This window comes from Rosa chinensis, chromosome 1 (genome assembly GCF_002994745.2).
Source record: "Rosa chinensis cultivar Old Blush chromosome 1, RchiOBHm-V2, whole genome shotgun sequence".
NCBI lineage: Eukaryota > Viridiplantae > Streptophyta > Magnoliopsida > Rosales > Rosaceae > Rosa > Rosa chinensis.
Window position 1 is genome coordinate 66,939,346 of NC_037088.1, and position 23,466 is coordinate 66,962,811.

The window sequence follows — 23,466 nt, forward strand, 5'->3', positions numbered from 1 at the left end:
GTAGATCTTAGCGAATTCTTTTTCTCATTGAAAAAACTATAAAATAAAATAAAATGAATTTTCTAAGATCTCAAAAATTACACTCAAATATTTGCATTGCGCACAGAGTTTGGAAGAACTCCAATTTTGATGAGAAAAAGAATTCTCTAAGATCTCAAATATTTGCATAATGCAATGTATAAAAGACAAGTTTGTAGAAAAATCTGACCGTGATCGAGGCTTGTTACTCTTGTAGTCTTGTATAACACAAAGTTTGGAAGAGCTCAAATTTCTTCAATATAGGACAAATGTTACAAATGATCTCTATGGTTGTGTTGATATCTAGTGATTTCTTTCTAACTTAACAATGGTCACTTTTAAATTGGCAAAAGAAAAAAAAAATTGGTTACTTGCATGTGTTATCGTTATATATGATGAAAATTCGAGTTTAAATTTATCCGAAAACAACAAAAATGATACTCACATACGAATAATTATAGTAAACAAACCTTTCTTTAAGCATTAACATTCTAAATTAAAATTTTTATGTCTAACTATTACAATCCCGCACTATAATGTATTCATATAGCAAAAAGCAAAAAGAGAAAAGAGCTACAAAGATGGGCTGATGGGGTATCTTCTGCATGGCAATCCTCTCCATCATCAATACTTGCATTTTCCATAGCCTGGCATTGAAAAAATTCCAGTTACAACAACAATGAAGAGAAATGATCTCCTTAAAAAGAGAGGAAAGAACAAGAACATTACTTGGATCGACGGTAGTGGTGGCTCCTGTTTGCTCAAAATTGCAATCATAGCCGTTCCTTCCTGTTGCTTGATAGTATTTGTTCATGGCATAAGCTGCATGGGCTCTAACCGTGTTGGGCATAAAGCACGGCCCACCTTGTTTAATCGGGTCACAATCAAATCCCAGACCACAAACATAATCAATATTCTTCTGTAAGGCCTCTGTGTCAGCCCCAGTTTTGGGCAAACAATATTGCTTCCCTCCTTGTGGCGGCAACGGATTTGGGTGTTTCGGTGGGCTTGAGCTCCCGTTCCCGGGTATGGACGAACTAGCCTGTCAGATCCAAGTCCACAAACCAATCAAGCAGATACAAAATGATGACATGAAAAAGGGAACATTTTTAGTTTGGTTATCGGTTGCGGCAGCTACCGTGTGCCGTAGGATTCCGACATTGTAGGCCGGCGTCATGTCGGGTCGGAAAAGCCCAAAATATCTCTCGCATGTTGGGCCGGGCTTGAGATTTTCATTGAACAGGGCAAAGATGTAAGTCTCAAAAGTCCGCTTTGGCATCAATGGGGTGCCATTACCGGATGTCACATGACGAATGAGATTTTGGTTGTAGTCCGCCGCACTGTCTGGGTCAACACCAACTTGGCCTGCATCACCCTTAGAAGGCCAGCCCGTTTCAGCTATAACAATTTCGAGGTCTGAAAAGCCCACAATCTTTAAAGCTGAATATATAGCATCTAATTGTGCATCCAACATGTTGGTGTATAGGAGTTTAGTATTGGGATCAACCACCCCGGAATTTGGTCGGAAAAGTGCGTAGTTGAGCGTGTCCGCCGAGTATCCGAAATATGGATAGGGGTTTACCATGAAAGGGGACTTGGTGATTCTCAAGAAAGTGAGTAGTGGTTTAAGGACATGGGTGTCATAGCCTTGCCTAAACTTACCTGTGGATGGTGGGCTTGAGCTTGAGAGAATGCCTAGAGAGTGTGGAGTAGAGACTTTGATTTGGCGGTCCAAAGAGGCATCTACAAGTGCCATGTGAAGGGTTAGCATAGCAGGGACTAGGTTCCCAATGAACAACTTGTTGGCGGTTGAGAGTACTTCATTTCCTATTAAGATGCGGACTATGTTGGTGGCCGGGGTGTAAGGTATGACATTGGTTTTGAGCCAATTTTGGGCAAACCTTAGTTTGGTGAAGTGGGGGATTTGGTCATTGGGGATAGTGATTGTTAGTGGAATGCCGGAATGAGCAAAGGCTTGGAGCATTTGAGGGTTGGTGTCAAAGAGCCTAACACGGTTGATGATGGTGGATTGTAGAAGGAAGTGTGCAACTTGGGACGGTGGAGGGAGGTCGTTCGCCATTGTGCCATAGTTCACTCCTATAGATCCTTGGACTCCTAGCAACCAGTGAGACAAGAGAATACAAATGTTGTTTAGTTAGTCATTAATTCACGAATAAATCATCACTCCTACTAGTTTGGAATGTCTAACATATCTATAGCATGAAGGATGGAGATCGTTAGGTTTATGAAGCATACCTTGAACATTGAAGATTGAGGCAAGAAACAGCAACACTATAGTGGTTCCTCCAGTTAATGCGAAATCGGGCCGAGGATTTGCCATGATGAGTAGTAGTGATCTGTTGGGAAGGTGAAGAAGATGAAAAATGGTGAATATGACATGGGAGTACCATTGGTGAAGTAGAAGTATTTGAGCTCTAGATGCTTTACTTTGGAATCGGGCGAGTATGATATAATCTTAGCTAGCTTGTTGCCGAGGGTTAAGTAGAACTGTGCATGTCTCAGATAACTCTACTTTTGAATCTGTTCCATCACAGTTCTTATCAACTTCAGTTCTTTAATTTATATGCTCCTTAATATGTTGTGTGTCTACCAAACAAAGTGACAAAAAAATTCAGCTTGGTTTTACTAGTTGTTGGTAAAGCTAGCCAATTAATTAGTTTGGGTACCTTGATTGGAAAGCAGGGAGGGAATTGTCTTTACTTGCCATGAAGGAGAAGGAATTGCAAAATTTAAAGCAAACCCAACGACTTTTTCATCCCAGATATATAGAACCTCTGGCATCAATTATTAGATCCAACGTACATCTAATGATCTCAATATATGGGACAAAGAACAACACACTGTAACAATACTAGACCGAGGCTGAAAACCAGAATCCAGTTCAGCTAGCTTAATTAACATCTATTTCTGGGGCTAATTCAGAGGTTAATTTTCTTGTAGAATTTTCCCAAACACAAAGTAAAATATCTCATTCATCTAGAATGAACCTCGAAAATTAGTGAACGAGCAGGTTCACCCTGGTATGAACCTAACTAATATATGTAGAAGCTAGTTACATAATTATATCTATATTTTTTATTTTTTAAATATGACAAACATCTATTACTCTATTAGCACGTACTGATCTTAATTTCTCCTAGCTACTCCAATATACAGCTGTAAGGTTGGCAGTGGATCAGGAAGGGGCTAGGGAGTAAAATATCACCCCTATCCCGAAGTCATTCCCTATTCTTATCCCCGCCTCATTCTCGTTATAATACATTGAGAATTTCCTGTCCCCATCCCCATTCACCCATTGGGGACCAATTCCCATTTCTTCATACGTGACCCGAATGCCTATTAAATGTCTTGCTAATTCATTTAAACAAAAATTAAATGAATTAATTAATATATAATAATTGGACTTTAGAAACGAAATTACAATTCAAAATTTCAAATTATATAAGATATTAAAGAGTTTGAATTTGAAATATATTTATATAAATATTAAGAAATATTAATAAACATAATATGTATTATTTATTTAAAAATTAAAATTACTATTGAGTGGGGATGAGATCGAATGGAGATTGCAATACCATCCCCAATTTCAGAAATAAAATATTAGGGATACGCATCCTCGTTATCCAATTTATCTGAATTTATCACTGTTACGGTCGAATATCCGATACATATTTTTATCATCTCTAGATAGGGGAAACCTTTAGCTACAAAAATATGTATTAAGCATATGAATGAGAAAGATAATTTTCATGAACTCATGATGATCAAAATTAAGCTATGAACAATATGAACATCAAGGTGGGCGAGATAGCCAACTAGATATTATCTTTTGACCATCAAGGTGAGTCAAATAGAAAATATAAATATTACTGTACATATTCTAATATGCATTAGCCGTAGCAAGAGAAAATGTAAGGCTATTCACTTATCTGTTCATCATATAATTCATCTTCTACAGATCTTAATTAGTGCAGCCAGCAGAGAAAGCCTATCTGATCGTCGCTGATATATGCTGATGCTCTAATCTATCAAAATTTCCTCTGCTTTTAACGTTGCTTGCTCAAATGAGTATCTCAGATTGATCAGCAGAAGCAGCTAGCATGCACCGGCCGGCCGGCCAGTTACGCAACTGTCGCGGCTGGAATACTCATTTGAGCAAGAAATATTACAAAGAGGATTTCATATATACTCCGAAGCTTCTCTCTCCCTCGATCTGAATAGGAAGCCATAAGAGTCCTAGTACCATATATATATACAGCTGTTTTGCAGGTGTCTTAAAAGTTAAAACAGATACAGGGCTGCTCATGGCCACTCAAAACTAAGCTTAGCTAAGCCACTGGCTTTGGTAAGTCGGGTGAGTAGGTCGAGCAGCTAGTGCGAAAGCACAGTAAATGAGAGCTACCTCTAATTCTGAGTCGTCGAGTTTGATTTTGTCTATATTAACTAGCTAGCTAGGTATAGATGATGAGGTGAAAGGGAAGATTGCTGGGTGTTAGGATTCAAATGAGGAAAGGCGGTGGAATGGAGAGTGTGATTTGTCGGTTCATTTTTGACAGTCCGTTCAGAAGGACATGGATATATGGGTATCACCGGAGAAGTTTAGGTGTTGATCCGGAATGGTTGGTATGTTTGGAGTATTAGGATTTGCTTTTCTTTCCTACAATTCTTCAAGTTTTGTATGAAACTTTGTCGCAGTGGTTGTATTTTATAAAGTTTTATTGACATGAAAAAATAATACTAATACTCAGATGTTTTTGGTCATGAAAAAATAAATATGCAATGGTAGCTAATTTCCAAAGTAAACTAATCATTAAAATTACACCAACCAGGGAACAATCATTTTCAAAAGTAGTACACACATAACTATACACGGCTCAAAAATACTAATACGTTTCATTATTCTAATAATCTTCTAGTTTTGCAGTAAAAATATCAAAATTTTGCTGTAAACGCGTTAAAAACTTAAAATTTAACATTGATTTCTGCTTTTAGTGTGAGAGTGAAATAGGGTCATCTTTTCTAAGAAGAAACGATGAAAGGGAGAGAACATTTCTAAGAACACAAGGTACATCGATCTACTACTTAGGCATGTCTAGTCACTTTCATAGTTTTGTTCCTTGCGAGTTTGCAGGAATAAGTCATGATGAATCCCTAGGAATACTTTCGATGCGAGACATCAAACGAGTATATGTTAAACGAACGTGTTGCCCTCAGGCCTCAGCTAACTTGACCTGTACCTGAAGAATGGAGGGTCACTTTCAGTCTTTCAAGAACTAGCTAGAAACTTGTTTAGTTGGTAAATAAAGTAGTTTAGTCCCTTAATGATGAGTTTATCTACTTTTGAAATAGCAGTGCGGGTAATCAAGGATTGGGGAGTGGAGAACACACGTTCGATCGATACTGGAGGGAGCATTGGATACTTCCCATTCTCAAGAAAGGTACATAATCAAACATATATTTGAGAATTATATATACAAATTAACTATGTAATTACAGGTTTAGCTACTTCCAGAGGTTCAATTTTACTGTACTTTAAAGTTGGTTGGTGATGTGCATTCTGATCCAACTACCTTTTTCTTTTTCTAATAATTTGAAGTATGGTTCTGAATATAAATTCTCTTGTTTTGTATTATTCAGAATGAAAAACACAATCATAAGTCATAACAAAGAAGAAAAGCCTTCCGTTTCCACTATATATGCAAAAACATATCATACACAGATGCAGGCTTTCTATATGGATATATACTCAATTTAAACTTGAAATTCATGAAGCACCAGAGGTTGCTTCTTCTTCTTCTTCAACAGATGGATCTCATAGTATCAGGAAACAAAGAAACTCAACAAACGGTAGTGAGAAAATTGTTATCGGCACCCCAGAACATCTCTTCCTTCTTCGTTGATACTTGTATTTCTACAAAGTTTCTGAAGATCAATGTATCCTATAATGGTGTCCTCAAACACTGCACCATCAAGTTGTGCATCATTGAAAGTGGAGCCTGATAATACAGTGTTTATAAATAAAGCTCCTTGTAGATTAGCTTTCTCAAAGTTAACCCTGTCTAGAACTGCATTCGAGAAGTTTGTACCTGCAAAGAACAGAGAAAAAACGTTTGGATTCACCATTGCTCTTCTTCAAATTAACCATATTTTGATCTTGTACATTTGATATTAATGATTGATGTTACACAATCTTACCCTTGAAGCTAGCTCCTGCGGCATAAGCCTTTGACATTACAACTTCTGTCATGTCTGCACCATCAAACTTTGCCTCAGACATGAGTGCTGCTGCAAGACTCTTCCCCTTCAGGTTGGCCTTTTCATTTGTAAAATCACAGAAGCGGAGATCAATTGCCTTGTCATAAACTCCATTTGCTTGACCTATCGTGTTACCAACAAATGCAAGCTCACATCTTTTTGGGTCAGTTGACAGTGGAGGCAGCCTCTGATTGATGCAGACACATAAATCTATTTAGTAACTTTTCATGATCAATGGTCAATGTAGCAACTAGTAGGCTTCTGTTCACTGTTGTCATTATCATGTATAACTACTTTGGATTGTGAAATTTCAGCTTCAATTAATTTAACAAACACATTCTGAGAGCTAGAGGAATCAGGAAACTAGAATACTAAAACCAGCAGGGTAGTGAAATGTGTTGCGAAGTATTTGGACATATAAAAGTGTATTTCCAAGTCCAACTCTTCTATCAGCTCGTAACACACGGAACTTAAGGATCACCTTGTTCCTGTTTAGATGGTTGTATTTGCTTGCTTAGTTATTTCATTCTCTGATGTTATCAGTAAATTTCAATATGTTATATCTCACATATAGTAGTACTCCATTGATATAGCATCTGAACAACAATAAAAAGCGCGCACATAATGCAATGGAAAAAAGATACATAAAGTCATTAGTAATTGCCAATTGGTAAACTAAGGTTCCTTCATCAGTAAATAAAAAAATGGGGCAAGTCAGTCAGTAAATTCAGAATGATGCTGTGTTCCAAACCTGATTAGCAGCAATTACTGGTGAGGCAGTAGTTACTGCCCAAACAGCAAGAATGCCACAAGCTACATTCTTTAGCTGCTTCAACTGAGGTAACTTTCCCTCCAATTCAGGACCATCCCTAGAAGCTGCAACAACCAACAAAGTTCATTACCATTTATTTGCAGAGAACCAAAATCAAAGCAACAGTCTTTTAACTCAAAAACCAATATAAGTTCTCAGAGCTTAGCAAAAACCGTAAGTTCTAAACACAAAAGCTCCCAAATTTAAATGGATGTCAGAGAATGAGAAGAACTAGGTACCAGAGCAACTAACACGCAGAGGTGAACGGAACTCTAAGGCATTAAAACGATGACGTTTCGCTGGAGAGAACCGGGTCGACAATGGAATTGAAAGAGAAGCAGCCATTTTTGCTTCCTCCTCTTTCAATCTTCACTTCTTATCCGTTATAGCTGTTGGAAGATCAAGGCTACGTGGCATGCCACGTGGGATTCCGTATGGCCAATCATATTGTCAAGCGCGATATTATAAAGTGCGACATGTCGTAGATAAATGTATTATTTTATTTTATTTTTTTATTATTATAATTTTTTTTTTTTTTTGGAAATAGAAAGTTCCGACTGTGTTGACACCTCATAGAGGCTCCGAGTGATTAACCAAACTTCCAATGAGGAGATTGACGGGTGTGCGGGAATGTGGGAGTGGAAAGACTCCGTAGAATTCCGAGGAAAACTATAACTCGTACTATGATGTATATGGGTATCCGAATTAATGTTATTAGCTCTGTACTTATTTTTTATTGATCTCTTGATTTAATTTTTTTTTTTAAGTTCACACCATGCATGTTTCAAGTGATAATGTTAGCTCAAATCACCCGGAGACTCTTCAGCCCACCCAAGTGGGTGGTCACCTAGGCTCTGTTAACAAAGCATGCACTCTGCACGCGTTAACAGACAGTCTGAAACAAAAAAAAAACAAAAAAAAAAAATATATGATATTCATGTGCGATTATAATCGGGAAGTCGACCTTTATTGTTCTCTTATTTCCATCGCCGCTTGCAAACCAGAGCAGACGAGTCCTAACTAAAATTATCTCGCACCTCTGTCGAATCTGCAATCCAGAGCAAGATATCGGATCTAAAGCTTCATCCAAAATTTCATCGAAGTACATTGGAACATAAGATCTGCAACAACTCTCCACCATCCATATCCAATCAATATATATATGTAATTATCCATGTCAGCAGTGGAGTTTTCCTTTGGATTGATTGCTTAAATATAATGAGATTCCATTAGATCTGGATTGGATTATGAGTTTCTATGTGCAGAAAAAAGATGGAAAAACTGAAACTGATTTGAAATTGAAAGAAGGAATAGAATTGTAATTATTGTCTTCAGTTAATCAGTTTTTTGAAAATTCAGCTTAATAAACGCGTTTCGTCTAAGAATTTTTGCTGGTTCTTCTTCAACCTCCTCACCTGGGGATTTCAAATTCTTAATTCAATTGCCCATCTACTACAATTATCCATTTGTTCACCCATAAAATTCTATCGAACATTTGATTCCTTAACCCACATACTCTAAATCAAACATGATCTGGCTTCACCGTCGAGTACTTGCTCAGGTACTTCTTGATTTCGGCGACGAGGCATTAATTGTCGCGCATGCCTTCGTCGATGGCCTTCACAATGATGCCTTTGAGGCCGGCGAAGAGACCCTAGAAGAGGGTCACGGCCTTATTTGGCTTCAAAAAATTCACCATGCTGGCGGAGAAGATGGAAAGACAATGAAGATTTTTGAGAATAAGACGATGAAGTTTAAAAATAGGAGACTACAGGACTCTGCGTCTTTTTTACTTCATTTTTTTTTTTCAAACGCTGTTAACAATGCTGACGGACTGATCGAATGGCTCAGATCACTTAGTCGCCTAAGGAAGCAACATCTGTTGACAACATAGTGGGTGACCACCCACCTAGGTGTGTAGAAGAATTTTCGCAAATCACCGCATGATAAAGTCACATAATAATAAGGACTATCGAATAATTACTATAATTTCGAAGCCCACACTACTGCTACACCCAATAGTTGGCAAGAATCGCCGGCATTCGTCCTCGGGCCGACTTGTGGCCCTATAGTTCTCTTGAAATCGCAAACGTCAACGCACATGTAGACACATGGCCCCAAAACTAAGGCCTAAATTAAACGGCCGGCAAAAATAGAAAATTAGAAAAGTCGTTCTCCTAATTCCAAGGAATAACTAACGGACGGCCTTTATTTCGTATAATTCACCTTCTCGTTTTGGCGTGAGTTTCCTTTCTCGGCAACTCGCTGCATTAAAACTTAGATCACAAATTTGACAACTTCGCCGATCCCATCTTCCCCCTCCGATCGCCGCCCATGGAGAGCCAGCAGAGCTCTTGCCTGAGCTGGCTGGGGATGCACGTGGCCTCGGCCTTCTTCGCTTCTCTGGAACGTTGCTCGTGCATCAACCTATCTACTCACGACGACAACGACTTCACCACCAACCCCGAGGAGGCACACGACCGACCTCTCATGCTCTTCTCTCGCTCCGTCAATCTCAGCGATCACCGCCCCCAGCCGTTCCCCTCCACGTCGACGACGCCCGGCCATCCTAACCTAAACGACGTCGCCAAGCTCCCAGTCTGACGACGATGTGATCGATGGTGAAGCTGGCGGGTTTGTTTTTGTTGGAAGCTCTAGGTTTATTTCCGTTATTTTTTTTTGGTTTCGGTTTTTTTTTTTTTGGGTTTTGGATTCCAACCGGATTCGATTTGTGTGTATTTGTTGAGGTTGCAACGCATGAAGGTGTTGATGTAAATAAAATGGGGTTGGATTTGAATGCTTAAATGTACGTTCTATCACAATGTGTGGACCAAGAGGGTTCGATTTTTTTCAAGCTCAATATTGATCTCTTTTTTTTTCTGTTTCTGTATAGTTTGGTTTTGTATGATTTATTCGCGCAATGGTATATGGGATATTAGATTCATTTCATTGTTATTTCGATGATTGCAACGAATGGAGAAAAGGGTTAGAATTCAAGTTAGGATCAAATTGGAATGGAGGACTGAGTCTGTATCACGTTGTCCTCTCCGTCTTATGTGACTGGTTCCAACGTGATCTGATGTACGTGAAGGACAAGTATGCGTTTCTTTTTATGTTGACTCTTGCAAGACAATGCAAGATAAACCAAATGCAGTTCTCTCTCACTGCTCTGCTACATATGGTAGATTGCATTTCATCGTCTTCGGTTTAGATTCGGAAGTAAGGATAAGGACATAAGGTATCAAGCGATGAAGCTTGTCTTGGAATAGATATGGTAACTGAGCGTGGAAATGGAGGAGCAGCCTCCACACTCCACAGGTGGAAAGCTCATTGGGCTAAATTGGGACAGGTTACTTGGCGGTGGGCTAAATTGCTGTAGGGGTTTGTCACTTTCACTTCTATACTTAGCATTGGGCTATAGCCCACTAGCATTAGGGTTTAAACTTGATCCTTAAGCCGCAAGGAATAGAATCCCAAACTTGGTTTTTCCTTTCTATGAGCGGGCCAAGTGACTTTGTGCAAGGCAAAGGTCCGTGTCTTGACACCAGCCGCAAGATTTTGGAACCCAAATCTGAAAACTCGGGGTCCAAATCCAACATCTATCAACTCTTGAGTTAGACTTGAGATTTGGATTTGGACCGAGTGTAGTTTGGAACTTGAAAATGGCTTATAATCTTGTGCCTTTTGTTTTCTTATAGTCAGCAATTAGGTAAAAGAAAAATATCATGTCCAATTATGATTGATATGAAATTAATCATGAGAAAAAAAGAATCTGAATGTCCAATAATAATTGATCCTAAATCACCTCTTTATGGTCATCTCCCTCATAATTGCCCATTAGTTTGTTCCCATTGTCTCCTAATAGTGGTATCCTTACCTGTAATGTGTTCCATCGCTTTGATTCACATGTCCTGCCTCTTGATGCTTTCAATTATCTTTCCATCAAAGTCACATCTCAACTGTTTGTTTAGATTCTTTTCTTCGAGGTATGCATAGATGACTAATGACAAGCCCTGTTTGATAAAAAACCACGGGCAAATGTTCTTTTCTGGAATAGTTGTATAACGCTTCATGGGCAAATCTAAATCTGGTACTTTTGCGGTAATATCCAATTTCCATTGTTGTTCCAAGCTATGTAAATGTAGTAAACTACTTGAATATATCATTTACATAATCTAGAAGAAAATGGTAGATACATTATCAAAATCTCAAAGTAAATTCCTGCCAAGTTAACAAAACCCCTAACTACTTGAGTCTAATCTGAGGAAGTGTTAGTAGGACTAAACTAAGAGTATAAATATACAAAAATGTGTTAGCCAAAAAGGGGCTCCGCTGAAGAAAACGACTTTCACAATGCTCATCCAACATGGATTCTAGCAAGCAACCGTTCCAGCCAGAAAACGCAGCGTGCTTGGTTGGGCTAATTACACATCCCCTGGCTACTGAGATAACAAGCCAGCCACTTCAGAGGAAATTGACGCCCTATACAATTACAATCACACAGCGAGCCAAAGGTCACGGACCCCACCATGAGACCGTACCAAAAATGGCAGACAAACATATCAATAATTCTGTCCGGCCAGCATGATAGTATTGTGAAGTTCCCCACCATTTTTTCAGAAACAATTTTCAGCCACCAGCTCCGGATTCCCCTATCCCATCTCAGAGAACAAAAGCAGTTCTACAAGGCCCACAGAGCACCTGCATTATACAGGGATGATATCTCAATTTGGCCTCTCCTAGCTGCCTAGCAAATGGCTTCCACATCTAATTCAGAAAACCGGCAAACCAAAAACACCCCACGAAGCCTCAATTCAGCCACTTGCTAATTCCAAAATGGGTCATGTTGCAGCCATCGAATCGCAATCACCTCTGAAATCCGAGAAGGGACCCATTGGAGAAGCAAATACTCAAGTCCAACTATCGTGCACATGCCTGCTAGAATAGTCAACCTGGACCTGCTGTAGCAATTGATGCTGCCAAAGATAATGTAGTCACTCGTCAATCCATTAGATTTGTAGCTTGTAATCAGCTGAAGAGTGCACTACAGGTTGAGCGTCCTGCTTATGGGATAGCAAACAATTCTTTGAAACCATGCCAAAGCCACTTTACTATCGAACAGGTACTGGTAACCCATAATTGTGGAATGATTTGATCCTTCCATCCCAACCTGCGGTCACAATAACCAGACCCCATGCATGGGAACTCGATGTGCTCTGGCATGAAGTTTTAAAAAACTTGTACTCGGATCTGTGCATAGTAGATGACTTTGTCAAGGCACTTGATGTTGGAAGCTTCTCCTCGGGCCAAGTCGCAGATCCTTTCGGAATAGACTGAAGGAGAGATTCTTGGCTCAGAGAAAAGCATGCGGGTGAAGAAAAAGGTATAGTTTCAGGTAGATTATTTTCCACGACACCAACGTTCCTAGCATTTTCTAGGGCCTCACATTTCAAACCAGACCATGGTATTGCTACGGAAGCATCAGTGGTGAACCGCTCACATGATTTAGTTTTTTTTACTTGTGAGAAAAAGTTTTTCTCCTGATCACTGCAGTTCCATATGTATACATTAGAATCCTCACTTGCTGATATTATATGTTTCCCATCTGAAGTAAAAGTCGCAGATCTCAGGTTTGCTGCATTCCGTAATCCTACAAAAGAGACGAGAGATGAGGTTTTGTAAACGGAAATGTATCTATCACATCCAAAATGCACAAACACATGGCATAAAATTATTCCACAGCAGTGTAAAATTTGTTTGCAGACTAAGGACTCCATCAAAAGAGCGAACAAAATGCGCATACCCTTGTATTTTCCAACCACATTCAGACCATGAAGAATTCTGACTTGCGAATCGGCGCAAGTGACCATTACTTTGCTAGGATCTTGTGGGAAAAACTGCATATATAACATACTTTAGAAAAGGAAGAAAAAAAAATTGAATGCCAAATGAAGAGGTAAATTGATATTCACAAGAAACCAAAAGCAGAATACATGGCAGTCAGGAAGTAATAACTACCTCGAAGCCTGTTATCTTTTTGCAGGGAGCCTTCTTTTTACTGTACAAACAGATTTCAGCGTCCATTTGCAAATGATTATCTGTTCCAAGAAAAACATAACCAATTCATCATTATGAATATATTTTCCAACATGATTAAAGTGCCATCCATTTCCAGCAGGGGGGAATCCTAAATATCACAGTATACCTGATGTATTATAAAAGCGGCATATGCCTGTCATCGAGCCTACAATAGCTCCCTGAACAAGAAATCAATAGCACTGATTAATATTAATAAATAATGAGCATACATCATATTTCTACATGATGAGAGGGCAAGAAAATCACCAAACCTGCCCATCAGGGCGATAGCACACCGCAGAAACTATATCTCGTACATCGCTATAATCAACAACTTGACAGCAAGGAATTCCCCAAATGCGAACTTTGCCATCTATTGAACCACTGATAAAGTAGTTATCATCCATAGGATTGAATTGAACACAGGTCACTGCAAGAGACCACAACATAAAGAAAAGAATTATGAGCTTAATTCAATTACATATAACACACAGGATTAGGATCTCGCGGTTGTATAATCATCCTTGGCTACTGCCAACTAATAAAGATATTTTAAACGCAGGTAAATTAGCTAGAAGCGCACCATAATTACTATGTGCAAATACTTTGAGGCAATCAGTGCATCCCACTTGCCATAGACGAACAGTTTTGTCAACAGAAGACGACAGTAGATACTGCATTACAAAAAGAATCAATGGAAAACTGAATTCAGAGTCTGTCATGTTTTACTGTATTAGACTCATGAAATGTTAATTGCAATTGAAATAATCACTTACATTGTTCCTTGACCAGGAGAGATCCAAAATCTCACCACCATGCCCATGAAACTCATGCAATGGTTTGTCCACAATCCGAAAGACTTTTGGGGGAAAAATAACACATGCTGAATCTGATGTTTTCGTCATGCTACGTGCTTTACTCACTTTCTCTTTATCCGCAAATAGTGGATTTAGTTCAGAGAGATGATTCACGGTGAAGTATATGCAGGATGGATCTATCTCTGGAATGTCAAGTTCATTACACCTCTGATTCTCCACCACTTGCCAGACTCGCACAATCCTATCTTCACCAGCACTTGCTAGGTACTGTCCATCAGGACTAAATTTCATGGCCAAAATTGAACCCTCATGGGCCTGGATATCCTGTCCCATATAAAGAGCTGAGAGTTCCTTCAACCGCTTCCCGGAATGACGAACCTTCACTCTATAAGACCTTATTCCCATAATTCTATCATTATCATTCTCTGCCGACCTGTCAGCAATCCCTTGCCTATCATCAAGGCATGTCATGGACCGAAATCTATGCAACCACTTCTTCTTAACTCTCTTCAGTAAGGCCCCCTTACTGCTAATCTCTTCAGCTTTGACTTCACTCAATTGACGAGATAATGAAGATACTGAGAACAAAGTGCGCTCAGACTCTTCAATAACTTCTCGACCTTCACTGACCTTCCCAACCGGCCCTACTTCATCTCCATTACACTCCATTCTCCCACTCAAATTCCCATCTCTAAATTCATTAGCCCAGAACGACATTGAAGACCGACTTGAAGAAAACTCCCCTTCAAAAGATAAGGATCTCAACACAGCCCCACTACTCTCTCTAACTCTACCTATTTCCCCCACCACATCACTAGACACTTCCACCATATTCTCTCCCACAATCTCCTCTGCACTAACTTCCATCCAATCCAGAAACTTAACCCGACGCTCCTTCACACTCCCCGGGCTTCTAACCCACACATCATAGGGAAAACTATCCGGAACCCAACTCATGGAAGAAGAACTCGCTTCCAACACCTCAATGCTCTCACGACTTGCATCAGACACTGATGCAATATCCTCACGGGCATCAAAAAAAGCGAATTCCTCTTCGCTAAAGCTCCCCATTACCCTTTTGAGTAGTAGCTCCTCAACCCATTAAACTCCACATCAACACAGCAACATTATAAACCCCCAAGACGGCCTCCCCAAAAAAAATCTATATCCACCTCCAGACAAGCAACCCCAATTGAGTAACGGTAACTACAAAATCAAAATAAACACAATAAAAAAACACACAACCCAATATCAGTTTAACAGAAACAAAACCACTAAACAAGGATGACAACAATAATAATAACAATAAAACATAACCCAAGAGATCCAACATGGATCCCAATCCACACCCATTGAACCTGGCCTCTCCTTTCTTCCACCACAATACAAAACTAATAATCACCAATTTAAATATGTAAAATTTAAACATGTTAAAAGAAACAGAGGCACCACATGTAAAAACCATGAACCCAAAATTTTCCCAACTCTCCTCAGCACATGAACCAATTCAAATACCCAAATTGGGTTCTCACACAATTCCCATTTCAAAAACAAAAAGATGAACCACACACCAATAAAATAAAATAAAAACTGGAATTGTAAGAATGCAAATATGAAAAAGGGTTATAGAGAATTTGATTACATGGGTGAGGAAGAGGGTCTAGGAGATTTGTTTGGGAGTGAAGAGGAGGGCATAGATCGAAGCAGAAGCAGCCATGGCCAAATTTGGGAGCTTTCGCTGGCTCTCTCGACGAAGCAAAGAGAAGCAGTAGGCAGAAATATATGCGGAATAATTAAATAATCTGAGAAAATTAGTAGTATTTATTTCAGAAAATTTTTAATTTAAATTTTTTTTTTTAAAAGACAATTTGGCCAGGGGTAGAACAGGAAATATCAATAGTGCCTTGATATTCGCGAATCGATGGCCCGAGAAACGAGATTTCGAGACTAGGATGTGTTCTTCTGTTCTCTCTCTGTCTCTCTATATTTGTTTGTTTCTCTTTCTACAATGTAATTTCCCACATTTTGTAGAAATTTTTGGTTTTGAGTTCTTCATTTTTGGTGTTAAACCTAATTAGAGTAGTTCTCTTCTCTTCATTGTGGAGTATGATTGCTCGAAAACGGTTCTGTTGGATGACTTTTTTTCGATCCAGTCGTTTTATGTCGAGGCTACAGTTTAGAAAAATTTATTATTTGTAAGTTTACTGGCTTTAAAATATATCTCAATGGCAATATTGGGTTGTACATTAGTTTGATTCTATTATTAATATTAGCCAAAAACTTTAATTACTGATTTATTTGGACTGCCTTTCCACGGATTCAGATATATTGCCATTTTACCAAAATGGAAGATGAAAAGGTTTCTGTCTTTTAAACCATGTCTTTTAATTTTGGCATCATTTTACCAAATATTTTATTCCTTAAATAACTATGAGAGAATAAGATTACATTATTGACCGAAAGGAAAAAGAATGAGTGTAAAGTTGGTCACTTTCCACTTTCAAAATGGTCCATTCCAATTTTGTTGACCAGAGAAGTTTAATTGAAGAATCAAAACCATGGAATCAAAAATTGATTAAATTTATGACCGTCCGATTAGTAATGCTCTAATAGTGGTCAATGGTCAGAGACACATGACCCTTATGTTGTTATTTTTTTTTTTTTTTTTTTTGGCATTATGACCCTTATGTTGTTGATATATTAATTTTAGTGCCCTATATATAATTCAGTGACATATATTAGTGTTACGTATTTGCCATTTTGCATCATCCAAAATTACCAATAATATTAATATTAATATAGTTGCTATTATGAGTATCTACAGCAGGGGATGGGCTTGGGTTGTGATGCTTCCAGCTATATGCCCAATAAGACTTGAAAGAGACTGACAGGTCAAATCTGGATTTTTATGGATAGTATTATAGGGCATGGGTTCTGCATGGGTTTTCCATTCAAGGGTTTTCACTTTTACTAAAGAGGATTTCATGCGATTAGGATGTTAATTACTGTAATTAATTTAGGAATCTTGAACTGATCGAGCACCAATGCTTAAACAAGTGGTGTTACCTAATTATTGATGAAAATCCCCATCATAGTTAATTCGAGTTATTAATATATATGCACGCTTTGAATTTAAATAGAGAAAACAATTCTTAATTAGTAATAATCAATGCGAGAGATTTGATAAAATGATTATCGATCATAATCAATAAACTTCATGTTCAATATTCAACAAGATCAAACAACTTAAATCGCAATTGAATTAGCTTATAGGAACAAGTAAAATTGAACACACAGTAGTAACTACTATATGTGATGCGATGGAGAATGTCTGTGTTAACCGAACTAGCCATACAAAACAAACCCTAGAAGTCAAAAGGCGAAACACAATGATCGATATAGAAATGGACACAGTAATTAGTACTAAATTAGGTGGGTTTTGTCATTAGGTTTTGGTGAGTTTTGTCATTAGGTTTATGTTTGTCACCATTAGAGGCATACACGAACCCTAAAAAGTCCCAAAGTAAAAGTCAGCATGCTTCCGTTAAACCGGGCAGTTTACTTTTAATCTCTCTTTAATATTGTTCAATTCCTCCAATGGCAGAAGCAATAGTCAGCACCTACGTAACAGTAACACCACCTAGCTTAGTGCTTAACCTTTATTAATTCAATTTTTAATGATTCTGTGGCCGACAATTCTCCTTTACATTGACGTTGACAGTGTAAGTGACTCACTACTTATCTTATTTATTATTATTATTATTTTTGAAAATAAGTAATCTTACTCTTGATATTTGTAATCAACATATTTTTTAACAATTAAAAGAATACACTCACGTGCGTATATATATACACATACTGGTCATTGATTTTTCTTAATAAAAATACATATCGGTGTTTTGAATCTCTTTCTCTATAGGTCGGCATTAGTTTTAAATTTGCTTTGTTTATAGTTGAAACTTTTAACACCATTCATGCATGTATTATTACGAGAATTCAGAAACCCTAGCTAACTAGCTCTGAGATTTACAAAAGAAAACAAGCAAAGGACAAAAAGAAAGTGAAAGGGAATTTATATTTAACTAATCAAAGTGATTAAGTGCTTGTTACTTTAGAATGAGTTGATTATAGCTAGTTGGGTAGGTCTCTGTGTGTAATGCCGGCCACCCTCTTTTACTGCGACGATGATTAATACAAGTCATGCTAAAGCTTGACACCCAAAACGTACACCAGAAAGACACTCTTTGCTTTTTCTGCATAATAAAGAGAGACATGCTACATGTACATGAATCTTTATAAGAGTTTTATAAGAGTTTCCCCGACTTTAATCGATTGGTGGCCAATTTTTCAACTACATCGGCCAGATTAATTTCGTCTTTGCCTGCAATAGTACTCGGTTTCAATGATTCGTGTCCAGTTTCCTTCCGTCATCGGTAAGTAGAAGCTTATGAAAATGAAACTCATTATATGAAGAAGAAAAAAGAAAAAGAAATACACATGAAAATAAGAAAATAAGTCATATCCGGATTTGAATACATTATATTATGTGAATTAAATGGTGTCTTCTCGCTTGCAAAACTCCATAAGACCATCACCACGATTCTTCATTTGCCAACCGGGGATAATATAATTGTTATTAATTTTTCTTGAAATTGATGAACAATTAATTAATTAAGTTTAATTTGTTAATTAGCCTAATCTTTCATGAAGCAAATCCCAAGATGTAAAGAATATACTTTTCTATAAAGATGAAAGCAAGTAACAAGGATATGCTTATATGCTTATATCAAGCATGATGCAAACTACTAAAGGATTTTTCTTAAAGGAGTTGCTTGCCTCTACTTGACGCCATAAATATATAATCAATATCCATAATTGAGTATATATACCGGCTAGCATATTTATATTCATAAAAGGAAGTGGAGGATGATTCAGTGCATCGGCGTGCACTTGCACCAATATAAATGAATGATTAGATTATATTAAATACACTCTTAGGTTATTAATAAAAATATTAATTATAAATATCAAGAATTAAGATCATCTTATAAGTGTTGGGTAATTTACACCGTCGTTACATTGAATAATTTTCAAAAAAAGTGTTAATTTAGACCTATATATATATATATATATATATATCGATCAAAACATTCCCTGCATATATGCTTAGAGGAAATTTGTGGTTCAAGACTTCAAGTTAAGGAATACCGATTTGACAGTGTTCGAGCTGTCCTTCACATGGGGGCAAAGTCAGAAACAAAACCTACGTGCCACATGGCATGCACATAATGAAGTTGGTGTACCAACAAATAAACACAACAACAAAAATTAGCTAGCTAGGGTTTATTGGTTATCCAACTATAGTACTTAGTACTGCTCCCCAATAATGAGTGTATAATTGAAACTGTAAAAGTTGTTGGCCTCCCAATTATATATGTATGCATGGATCGGTGAGTTTATAGTTCTATGTATGTAGAAATTGCGAATCCAAAGGAACAATATATTACTTTGAATAGGTATATATAAGTATATATTGCTTCATTGGGTATGCCTTGTAGCTGAAGCAACAATATGCTCAGTTTTCTGGATCGAGGAAGATCCCAAGAGCACCACCCAAGATTCTTGCCTCTTATATTTCTCGTAAGAGTCCATGGTATTGGTATTAGTACGGTGGTTTCTTCTTGTAATTTGTAATTCACTTATCTAAATGGTTGACCCATACTGTTATATGTTATAAAAATTGGCATTGGTCTATGATTTTAGTTTTTAATAGCTAATTTGAGACGAGCATTGTGCTCATGCATGGATCACACTTAAAATTACAAGTAGCTGTCGATCTATATCTGGGTTCGTGTGTGTACATACATGTTTAATAAAGAAAAGGGCATTCTTGTTAGGCACGTGTCTATGGTGCCTCATATTACTCCATGGTTGACACTTGACAGCCGACATAGATTAAAAAAGGTATAAATATTTTGTTGGTATTAACTTGATAATGTAGTATTTATATTGACGAATAGAATTGAGTTCAAGTAATTGACTGTTATTCATTCTATCTTTGATGATTATATCGACAGAGGAAATGGTAGTGAAAACACATGTATTCTCACATATAGATTTTGATTTCTCAACACGATAATTATATAGCTTAACTTGATCTATTTAAAATAAAAAAAACGAACGGATCCGTTAATTGAACTATGAATGTGTAATTTCCATCAATTATGTATATGTTAGCTTACTGATGATTAGTGGAAACATCATACCGTAACACGAAATCATATCATATTAGTGCAGGTTAAGCATTTTTCCCAAGTTGTGCACAGCCAATCATTCTTTAATTCATGATTACATAGTTTGTATCATGGAGAACTATATATGTACATTGGTCTGTTATTAGATATCGATCATATATATCTGCACATGCACTAGCCAGGTAGATGCATGAATGGAATATATACATACTTGATGACGAAATGTTGGCCTAGCTCCAATATCCAGTCGATCAATCAGAGTTGACTTTAAAAAAAAAGACATGTAATGCATGATCAAATCTACACCAAAATCTATTTCGAGACAAGTAAGCCTTTCGATGAGGGCCAATTAAAGGGTGCACGAACCAAACCTTTCGATATGGGAGGCTCATCCCTAGCTAGCTTTCAAGAAATGAAAAGCAACAAACTGAAAACTACAAGACCAAGTGGGATTATCATCATCGTTATATTGATATTGATATGTGTACGTATGTGGTGGTGATATGGTCCTCACCAATATTATGATCATACAACGTACCACGGCTTTGGATATCGACCTGTAAATCTTCTCTATAAGAAAACTGAGTGTTATGTATGTGTAATATAAACGGTTGTGAATTGTGATACATGTTGTAGATAGATATATAGATAGAGATTAGTGTTTGTGTAGAGACAGTTCTCCACCAAACAGGCTGGTGTAGGGTCTATGATTGGTTCCATTTCCATGAAAAAATATGTCAATTTAGGATGATGGGGATCTACTACCAAACTCTTTTCTTTTCTTATATATATGGCTTCAATTACAAACACTTTTCAAATTTCAATTTGGTCCCCGATATATTACTCCCACATTTTGTTTATTCAGCCCTAGAAGAAGAAAAGGCACAGATTCATATTTGGACAAGTCACACATGTCGGTGGTCCAAAACTTGTACTTAAGATATTGAGAAATCTATTGAATCGATTATTTGAAACTGTTTTGAGTTTTGACAAAAAAAAATAAAAAAAAGGTTAATGCCACTGGTATTAGTACTCAACGAATTTTGATTAAATTGTCTAAGATATTAATTTGCTTGGATGACTCTCGAAAGAATAATTAGAGTACAAATGATTTTGTTCTTGGGACTCTAGACTCTTCGAATGATCGAGATGTACATAATCATTATTTAGTTCTATATAACAAGTATTGATTAATGATCACACAATTTTTGATATGGTTGATTAATTGTTGCCGGAATAATTCTAAAAAAGTAATCTAACGGGTAAAGTTATGGTACGTTAACATTTTTCATATATGTAATATTTACCACTTTGATGACTCTTGTGGTAACTTGAAAAAAGTCCTCATTAAGGTAAATAAGGTCCTCGTTAGAGTTAAGAAATGATCATTTATCCGATTTTAGGCTAAAAATTGCCCACTTGCTCCACCAACTGTTTTTTAACCCCATTTACCCAAAACACTCTAAGGGATTATTTCCCCTTTACCCAATTAATTCTTTTTTTTTTTTTAGACTTTTTTGCCCTCTCCTTCCTTTTCACTTAGAGGGAGAAGTCATCCACCTTGCCGGCCTCCGGTGACCAGTGGCAGGGCGCCGGCGACCGGTGACCGTTGACCTGAATCCGGCGACCGGTGACCTGAATCCGCTACCGGTCCCTAATAATATCCAGTAATCATATTATTGCCCCCCAGTAATCATATTATTGCCCCCCAATAATCATATTATTGCCTCCCAAAAATCATATTATTGCCGTCCAGTGAATTGTATGAACTCCCAAAACCAAAATGAATACACTACAGGCACAATTGATCAATTTATAATCATATTATTGGCTCCCAATAATCATATTATTGCCCCCCAATACAAAGTCCAATGTCTCTACTGCCTCCCAATAGACCACAAAGAATGCACCTTTTTGTAGGATTCACAGATAATTTGACTTTAATACACATAAAACAACATGTAACTTATCAAAACCCCACACTATAGTGATCCCTGTCCCTCGTATCAAAGTCTACTGGGGGCCAATAATGTGTCTACTGCCCCCCAGTAGACCATCAAACAAACCCCACAGTTACATTGCAATGTCAGATTACTTACATTGTTGAACATATAGTAGATCATTGGCCTCCATTCCAATAGACATTAAAAAAAAAAATGCTATTCCTTGCCAAAAAAAGAACTGAACAACAATACTTAAAAAAAAAAAAACGCAGCAACCGGAGTAATCCATGTCACTCCTCCGGCGACACCAGCAACACCGTCGCTCGGCCCAGAAGAACGAGGACCTACAGCGCCTGGGATATGCAAAGAGAGGTGCAATGTCTCTGAGGCCGAGCACAAGAACCGAGGTGAGGAAGAATTCTTACAAGTCGGGGGTGGACGCCGACGTTCCTATCTGACCCGAATTCCCACATCCGGACCAGTGCCTCCGGGAGCTTCCAGCACGAGCAGCAGCGACTGGGACGATGGGCTCGAGGTCGGCGAAGATTACGCTTGGGACATGCTTGCCGGCACCGATCTGGGAGAAGATGGTGCTGAAGGCGTCATGGCTCGGCATCTGGCCGTCCGGCTGGGGGGGAAGGGGGAGAGAGAGAGAGAGAAATCGGTGAGGGGGGAGAGAGAGAGAGATTAAAATGAGGGTAATTATGTCAGTAGAAGTTAGATTGGGTAAATGGGGTCAAAAAACTCTTAGTGGAGCAAGTTGACAATTTTTAGGTTAAAATTGGGCAAGTGGTCACGGCCCCAATAAATTATTAAAAAAAAGTCTTCATTAAGGTAAATAAGGTCTACATTAGAGTAAAGTATGTTCACATTTGAGTAATTAAGTCGTAAAAGTAGTAATTGTAGTTGGTTCTCGTTTGAGTAATTGAGTCCTAAAAGTTGTAATCGTATGTATGTCATATGTTAACATATTGTAAAATTTCCCTAATTAAACACCTTTCATAAAAAGAAATGTCAATTTTAGTGCTCTTGTAAACACATTATGTGTGTGTAAATTGCTAGACGTCCTTAATCCAATTATGTAACCGTTATCAAATCTTGATCTGCATATATGTGCAGAACATTTTTTTTTTACCAGGATCGAAGTACCTAGTGTTCTGATGAAAAATCCCTGATAGCAGATGTTTGGCTGGATCTCCTAAACCCCGAATCCAATAAGGACAATTAAAGTTCAGTTCATGCTTACATATCTGATAAAAGGACCA

The 23,466-nt window shown here is 37.8% G+C and overlaps 3 protein-coding genes across 3 annotated transcripts; all 3 read right to left on the reverse strand.

The window, feature by feature from the left end:
• Positions 1-447: 447 nt before the first annotated feature.
• Positions 448-2,764, reverse strand: LOC112183908 (glucan endo-1,3-beta-glucosidase). The gene is made up of 5 exons (XM_040512528.1): positions 2,467-2,764; positions 2,275-2,375; positions 1,157-2,133; positions 748-1,060; positions 448-665 (listed from the first exon to the last, which is right to left on the reverse strand). Exons 2-5 carry the CDS (start codon positions 2,357-2,359, stop codon positions 643-645), a joined length of 1,398 nt encoding a protein of 465 aa, XP_040368462.1. The 5' UTR covers positions 2,360-2,375; positions 2,467-2,764; the 3' UTR covers positions 448-642.
• A 2,934-nt stretch (positions 2,765-5,698) lies between these two features.
• Positions 5,699-7,486, reverse strand: LOC112183938 (thylakoid lumenal 17.4 kDa protein, chloroplastic). Its single transcript, XM_024322259.2, has 4 exons — positions 7,348-7,486; positions 7,049-7,173; positions 6,238-6,484; positions 5,699-6,128 (listed from the first exon to the last, which is right to left on the reverse strand). Exons 1-4 carry the CDS (start codon positions 7,451-7,453, stop codon positions 5,905-5,907), a joined length of 702 nt encoding a protein of 233 aa, XP_024178027.1. The 5' UTR covers positions 7,454-7,486; the 3' UTR covers positions 5,699-5,904.
• Positions 7,487-11,226: 3,740 nt separating this feature from the next.
• On the reverse strand, positions 11,227-15,803 carry LOC112183946 (WD repeat-containing protein 44). Its single transcript, XM_024322269.2, has 8 exons — positions 15,647-15,803; positions 13,963-15,210; positions 13,770-13,860; positions 13,459-13,616; positions 13,314-13,365; positions 13,127-13,206; positions 12,912-13,005; positions 11,227-12,758 (listed from the first exon to the last, which is right to left on the reverse strand). The coding sequence occupies exons 2-8, from the start codon at positions 15,073-15,075 to the stop codon at positions 12,220-12,222; spliced, it is 2,127 nt and encodes a 708-aa protein (XP_024178037.1). The 5' UTR covers positions 15,076-15,210; positions 15,647-15,803; the 3' UTR covers positions 11,227-12,219.
• Between the last annotated feature and the right edge of the window lie 7,663 nt (positions 15,804-23,466).

Excerpts from the sequence above, each read along its gene's own strand:
- LOC112183908 (XM_040512528.1), bottom strand. The coding sequence starts at position 2,359 with ATGGCAAATCCTCGGCCCGATTTCGCATTAACTGGAGGAACCACTATA. Across the intron at positions 1,061-1,156 it reads TCGGAATCCTACGGCACACG|GCTAGTTCGTCCATACCCGG; the intron begins GTAGCTGCCGCA and ends TGGATCTGACAG. Across the intron at positions 666-747 it reads CACCACTACCGTCGATCCAA|GCTATGGAAAATGCAAGTAT; the intron begins GTAATGTTCTTG and ends TTTCAATGCCAG.
- LOC112183938 (XM_024322259.2), bottom strand. The coding sequence starts at position 7,453 with ATGGCTGCTTCTCTTTCAATTCCATTGTCGACCCGGTTCTCTCCAGCG. Across the intron at positions 7,174-7,347 it reads TCTGCGTGTTAGTTGCTCTG|CTTCTAGGGATGGTCCTGAA; the intron begins GTACCTAGTTCT and ends TGGTTGTTGCAG. Across the intron at positions 6,485-7,048 it reads CAGTAATTGCTGCTAATCAG|AGGCTGCCTCCACTGTCAAC; the intron begins GTTTGGAACACA and ends TGCATCAATCAG.
- LOC112183946 (XM_024322269.2), bottom strand. The coding sequence starts at position 15,075 with ATGGGGAGCTTTAGCGAAGAGGAATTCGCTTTTTTTGATGCCCGTGAG. Across the intron at positions 13,617-13,769 it reads ATTTGCACATAGTAATTATG|TGACCTGTGTTCAATTCAAT; the intron begins GTGCGCTTCTAG and ends GGTCTCTTGCAG. Across the intron at positions 13,207-13,313 it reads CCGCTTTTATAATACATCAG|ATAATCATTTGCAAATGGAC; the intron begins GTATACTGTGAT and ends TTCTTGGAACAG.